Below are 6,836 nucleotides of genomic sequence, written 5' to 3'. Positions count from 1 at the left end.
AAGCAGGTGAGTGGCGGAGAGCAGAGAGGAGGAGGCACTGGCGCGAGGGAGAGACCCCTGGAGCCGGGCGGAGCAGGGGAGCGCGTCCCCACTTTCCGCCCAAGGTGCCTGCCCAGCAGCCTCAGGGTACTCGGCGAGCGAACGCAGCCCGAGTCCGGGTGCTTCCCTCCCGAGGGCGCGGAGTTCACCCGGAATGAATGGATTGATTCCTGGGGGGACCGCTGCCCAGTGCTTGCGGCGCGCGCGCGGTCCCTGCACAGCGCTCCCAGGACGCGTGCCGAGGTCGCCCTCCCCAGACCAGCCTCGCCCGTGTCAGTTAGTTCCAGCGCAGATATTCATGCTTTAATGGATGGCGACAGACGAGGAAGATTGCTGTCTCCTTGCTTTGAGGTGCAGTTTTATCAATTGCGCTCTTAAACCGGAGGGAAGAAAGGGAAAGCAGGGCTGGAAAGAGCCTTTAGCAGGTCTCCTGGGATTATCTCTTCTCCGTCGAGGATGGAAACCCCGGATCAAGGAGCTGCAAAGGAAATCCACTGTAAGGCTAGTAGATCGCCCCGGGAACCAGAGGAGTCTCCTTTGAAGAAAAGATAGACGTAGGACCAGGGAATCAAGTGGAGATTTCTCTCCCTCTTTGTTATAAATTGGAAGCCCCCGAAGGGACTTTGCCGATTTTATCCCAAGTAGTCCAGTGCGAGGAGTTCATTGTGCCAAAGGTTCATGGGGGCTCCTACTGTCTGAGCGACCTGCGAGATGATTTCTCCTTTCAGTAATCGAACTCCTTACCATCCCTTCCTTCACTGAGGGATCCTGCAGTAGGGATCTGTCCACTCGCTCAGGGAAAGCCCTGGTTCAGTTGTGATTTTCCTGCACTTGGTGTATTTCTGTTTTGTTTTAGCTGCAGAGAAACTCCAAAAATAGAAGGAAAGTGGGTTTTTTAAAAAAAGCTACTGTATAGCAGAAAACGTGTGTATTCCCTCTCCTATATTTTAAGTGAGTTGTGGGTTGACCTTAGGTGAGCCTTACCTGTGTGGCTTATCGGCTCGTGGAGCTGTGGATTTTGAATCATAATAAACCCCTAAGCCATGGGTTAAATCAATTCATTACTACCCTGGACTTGGGGGCTTTGTTTTCTTTGAAACCTCTGTACTTTAGAAAGTGAGTTTTTATTCCTCAGGAAGATGTCACGGGCAGAGAAAGATGGGCAAATGGTTTTCTGCTTAACTTAACAAGAGTTCTATCCAGGGAAGGTCCCTTGCTGCGCTGGGGGTGGAGTGATATGGATACAGAGTTCCAGAGGTACCCTTGGAAATTGCTTCTCACCTATTTGCCTCAACCGAACCCTGACTGTGGGTTTATAATTTGTCTTTTATTGTCAGTTTACTTCTAGATTGGGTTTGTAAAACTTCTGGTCAAGATCCTGTGCACTTGTGTTAGCAACGCGTGCAGAGGGGGAGGAATTCAGACCCATGCAGAGTTAGTGAGCAGGAGAGTCAACCTATACCTGGAGCAGGCAGAGGGGTGTGTGTGTGTCTGTGTGTGTGTGTGTGTGTGTGTGTAGGAGTGTAGGAGTGGTTTGGCGTGTAGTATTTGCAGGCATCGCACCATGAGGCATGTTGTCTACACACTTCCAGATCCATAACCTGCTGCCCGCGTGTAGCAGCAAGGGGATGAGTTAAGAAGGGAAGCGCAGTGAACAAGCTTGGGGTCTTGTACATACAGGGCTGTGTGACCAGGGTCATTGGGTGCACGCAGTGCAAGGTGAGGAGAGGTGGCTAAGTAAGCCTGCCATCTTTCACCCCCACAGTCAAAACGCTGAGCCTCAGCTCCAGTAGAGCTCAACTGATAGTGACATATGCGTTCACCCGTGGTGATGTGCTAAAGCTCATCCGTGTTAGAATCTGCTCTGAATTAAAGAGAGGGTAAACGCTTATAATTTAACGGAAATGTTGAGAATTCTGTGCTTCCCAGGTTCTCCAGAAAATCAGCAGTTCTGCTAAAAAAGGTCCCTGCCTTTCTCATTTGTGTCCCTGTACAGGAAGCCTGCCTTCTCATTGAGGGATCCTGTCACAGAAATGTGTGAATCCTTGGATAAATTTGGCCCGGTGACGGCAATGCCTTCTTCAGAGACACTGCTACTTCCTCCCTGCTCCTTTTCTTCCCTGACCTGAGATTCCTAGTGTTAAGCCCTGTGATAAATCAGAGGGCTTGCCCTTTTCACACTTCCTAGCTACTAGATATCCTCTTCTTCCCCTCACCCCTTTCAGGAGGACCTGGGGTTGAAGTGTCGACACTGTGGCTGCCAAGGACATGGGGGCCTCGGAAGCACTGGTGGTGCCGCCTTAGTTGGGTTCTCCTCTGTGCTGCTCTTGGTGGAATTTCTGGAAGCTGCTGGGGGATGTCCGAGTAGTTCCCATGGAGCCCCACCATCTTGCTAGGAAGAGCGGCCAGGCAGCCTGGTGTGATGCTGCGGACTGGGGCTCAGGAGGGCCTCCAGCTGACCAGGCAGATGCAGCAGCCACCAAAGCTGCTCTCTGCTGCCAGAGACACTGCACATCCACGCCAAGAGCAGCCGAGGTGGAAGGCTCTAAACTTGGTCCTTCTCCAGCCTCCCCCTCCCCCTCTCTGCAAGACAGTGTGCTCCAGCCAAACTCCTTCCCGCCAGGCCCTCTCAGCTCAGAGAATCACCAAATAGCAGAACGGACGGTCTGCAATTGCTGCAGCCAGGAACTAGAAACTTCTTTTACCTGCGTGGACGAGAATGTTAACTTGGAGCAGAGGGACCGGAGCTCCCCTTCAGCAAAAGGGAGTCATCACCAGGGAGACCTCGGCTGGGGAAATCCCAACGAGTGGTCCCACGAAGCTGCCATATCCTTGATATCCGATGATGAAGAGGACACAAGTTCGGAAGCCACGTCTTCAGGGAAGTCCGTAGACTATGGTTTCATCAGCGCCATCCTGTTCTTGGTCACTGGCATCTTGCTGGTGATCATCTCTTACATCATCCCACGGGAAGTGACTGTGGATCCCAACAGCGTGGCAGCCCGGGAGATGGAGCGCCTGGAGAAGGAGAGCGCCAGGCTGGGGGCGCATCTGGACCGCTGTGTGATTGCTGGGCTCTGCCTGCTTACTCTTGGGGGCGTCGTTCTGTCCTGTTTGCTAATGATGTCTATGTGGAAGGGGGAGCTGTACCGTCGCAACAGGTTTGCCTCTTCCAAAGAATCTGCAAAACTCTACGGTTCCTTCAGCTTCAGGATGAAAACCAGCAGTCATGACAACGCCTTGGAGCTGTCCTTGGTAGAGGAAGATGCTCTGGCTGTACAGAGTTAACTCTGGTTGTGAACTTGAGAGTCTGCCTTGGCATTTTTTATATGAAATCACACACACACACACACACACACACACACACACACACACACACACACACAAAACCACAAACAAAAACAAACCCCATTTCTTAAAATTAACAGTGCAGTTTGTTTGCCTGGCAAGAAAAATCTATTTCCCAAACCAACAGCCTGTGAGTGTTTTTGTTCTCCACGTATTTTTTATTTAGAAGAAAAGCCATGTAAGTTGCATTAAGAGACCACACCCAGCTACACCTGTCCTTCTAAAGAGCTGAGACGAATTAATCTGTAATGGCCATCAACTTCCACTTCTCTAGCAAAATATTTCAACGGCCCAGTGTACAAATGATTTCTTTGATAAGATATAGGATATTATTCTTTGGACACTAGGAGTTCCCATACACAGATCAATTATAGACATCAATTTTGTCAAAAAGAGCTTAAGCACCAAGCACATAATAAGGTTTATATTTAACTAGAGGCCTGGTGCACAAATTCATGCATGGGTGGGGTCCCTTGGCCTGGCCAATTGGGGCCAATTGGGCCATCTCACCCAGTCCCAATTGGGGCTAATGGGGGCTGGCTGGGGAGGGACTACAGGAGATTGGCTGGCCTGAACTGATCTGGGCCAATGGGGGCCTGCTGGGAGGGTTCCAGGGTGTGTTGGGATCTCTCGCCCAGTCCCAATCAGCAGGACCCCAGCAGCAAGCTAACCTACCGATCGAAGCATCTACCCCCTGGTGGTCAGTGGGCATCATAGCGACTTTTTGACACAACATATTATGCTTTTATTACACAGGATTCTTAAAGTTTCTTATTCATTTTTTTATATGTTTTTCTTTCTATAATTTGGCTACACACTAAAATACAGGGTTTTGAGTTTGAATGTTTCAAAAAGTGAGGATTGTTGGTTATTTTTTTAAACTATAAATTGCATATATTTAAAATTACCCCTGTACTCAGAAGTGGTAACTAAGTCATTAGAATACACTCTCTAGTAAAAGGAAATTATATAAATCATTATGAGACCAATCTGAATTTAAACCATAATGGTAATGCCAGATATTAGCCAGTGTCGCATGCCCATTCTCTAGATGAAATAAAATTAGTGGCTGATATAAATTTCATTTTTTGTCTGTGGTTTAGCTATGATACTGGTTACCCATGCTCTTGAAGTCTTTCCTGGCTCTCACATTAGAGAGGCAATTCGTAAGACATTTTAAAAATATTTCCAGACATGCAAACATCTAGGCGGGTTTGAGTCATGATTGGCTCAGGCACATGCCCAGGGGATGTTTTGTTGTTTGGAGAAAACTTCCAATACAATTGTAACTGGACTTGGGGACCGTGTCTACAAGCATGTATCACTGGCTCTAGGCCATGCAATGAGACATTGCCCCAAGATGGCAGCAGTCCTTAAGCCCATAGACAAAAAATTAAAATGGAGAGTCAATGGGAACTGTACCCCTCAGGCATCATTCTGAGTTCTTACATCCAAGCCCTCAGTGACTGAGCTCTGGCCTCAGGAAGCTCCTATGAGAGGCATGATGGGCAATGTGTCAAAACACCCAGTATACACCCTAACACACCATCTTCCCTCTGGTAGTGGTTCAGGAAGTGCAGCCTCAGAAAGATCTTGAATTTTTGCAATGATTCCTTGAGGTGTTTCCAACCTCACGCTGGAGGATTTGTTGTGGCTTCCATTACTGTGTTGCCATTTTCAGTGGGGTCATTCTGAAAGAGGACTGGAGCTGGGGATTGGGGTGGGAGGGCAGGCATGGGGAAGTAAGAAAGTGATTTCTTTGCAGATTGTAAAGCCTCCTAATGTCTGCAGTTTTTTGTTGTTGAGGACTGTGGAATACGTGGGTGACTTTGGCTGGCAGAGTGTGTGAGTCAGGATTTCTATGTGAGTGAGCTGTTGGGTGTCAAATGGATTTGATAAGTATGCAGTGTGTGACTAAGGGTTAAGGGGAAACTCAAAAGGGGAGATCAGAGGACAGTAAAAAACAGAGAGGATGGGTATGTGAAAAAACTGTTAGGCAAAAAAAAACAACAAGAAATATATGCACATCGGAGGAAGTTAGAGAGAGATCAATTACCCTATAGAACAGACTATTACTGATTCAGAAAGAATTGGGACAAGCTGTACATGATTTCTGTTTTCTACAGCCGGTTCTTTGTGGTTTTTGAACAAACGTTTTGTTTTACTGTGAATCTCATGTCATTTTGTGGTTTGTGTTGAGGCCAGCTTACCAGTGGTATAAGTTGCATGTTCTAAAGGTTTATAAGTTGTCAGGTTTCCGCCTGCTTTGGGGGCCCTCCTTGAACGATGTCGAAGCAGTCAGGGAATGATCTGCTTGGCTGAGTGAGTAGGTATGAGCTGTTTGTGTTTGTTTTAAATACATTTTGAAAATACATGTTTATTCATAGAAGCTAAGTGGGATCAGCTGAGTTTTGTTTTTATTTATTGATGAGCAAGATTCATTTAGGCAAATCACAGACTAAATTGAATTAATTGTGTGGCCTGATTTTCAGCTTATTTTAGAACAAATTTAAGAATCGAGTGTTAGGAAGTTTTTTCAATTCTGTAAAACTGATGGATAATAAAGGAGAAAAACCCTAAAGCTTTTTTAGCTTTTCATTTGGAAGCATTTCATAAATCTTGCAGTGCTACCAAATGATATATAATTCTGAAGTGACCTAAAAGATATGTGGTGTGTGTGTGTGTGTGTGTGTGTGTGTGTGTGTGTGTGAGAGAGGGGGGGGGGGGAGGGAGAGAGAGAGAGAGATTAGGACAAGAAAATATTCAGAAGGGGGAAAATATAACAAGTCAGAATATTTTTTTTATTTTAAAATTGAAATGTAATAAGTAAATGCTTATTTCAACATTATTTAAATATGTTCATTTATAGGGCCCATTTTTAAGGTTCTAAATCACAGGAGGACAGACCATTACACCAAAAGGACCCAAGGAAGATTACTTGAATTTAAAGTGATGGTGGCACAGGCAACTAAAACCCCTGAAGTTTAGACATGTTTCCAATCTGATGAAGAGGGCTTTGGGGGGCTCTAAATATTTACTTAGAAGTACTTTGTCAAGATCAGGTGATAACTGATAGAGACACTGAGTAGACCATAGCTGTGGTGTTGGTCCTGAGTCCTTCTTGGAGATTTATTACCTTACACCTCTCTCTTCAACATGGTGCTGGTTGTTACTCTGAGAGTTTTTATTGCCAGCCTGGAAAACAAAACTTTTTTCAAAGGTCTGTAGTTTAGGCCTTTAATTTATGTGTCAGGTTTCAGAACGCCGAATTCAGAGTCACCTTCCTAATCGGAAGGGAAGGCAGCTCATTGTTCAATAATGCAGCCCAAATGGGTGAGTATCAGGAAGAAAGCTGCCTTTCTCCATTTCTCCATGCTACTAACGGACAGTTTAATTCTCTTCAAGACTTTCATAAACTGTTCCTTTTTAGGGGACCTCAAACTGTCAGT

At 46.3% G+C, this 6,836-nt stretch overlaps 1 protein-coding gene across 1 annotated transcript; it reads left to right on the top strand.

The window, feature by feature from the left end:
* The first annotated feature begins 2,412 nt into the window (after positions 1-2,412).
* TMEM74 (transmembrane protein 74) lies at positions 2,413-3,327 on the top strand. The gene has a single exon (XM_008143393.3). The coding sequence runs from the start codon at positions 2,413-2,415 to the stop codon at positions 3,325-3,327; it is 915 nt and encodes a 304-aa protein (XP_008141615.2).
* Positions 3,328-6,836: the final 3,509 nt, after the last annotated feature.

This window comes from Eptesicus fuscus, chromosome 19 (genome assembly GCF_027574615.1).
Source record: "Eptesicus fuscus isolate TK198812 chromosome 19, DD_ASM_mEF_20220401, whole genome shotgun sequence".
NCBI classification, from domain to species: Eukaryota; Metazoa; Chordata; class Mammalia; order Chiroptera; family Vespertilionidae; genus Eptesicus; species Eptesicus fuscus.
This window is presented reverse-complemented; position numbering and strand designations above follow the sequence as displayed.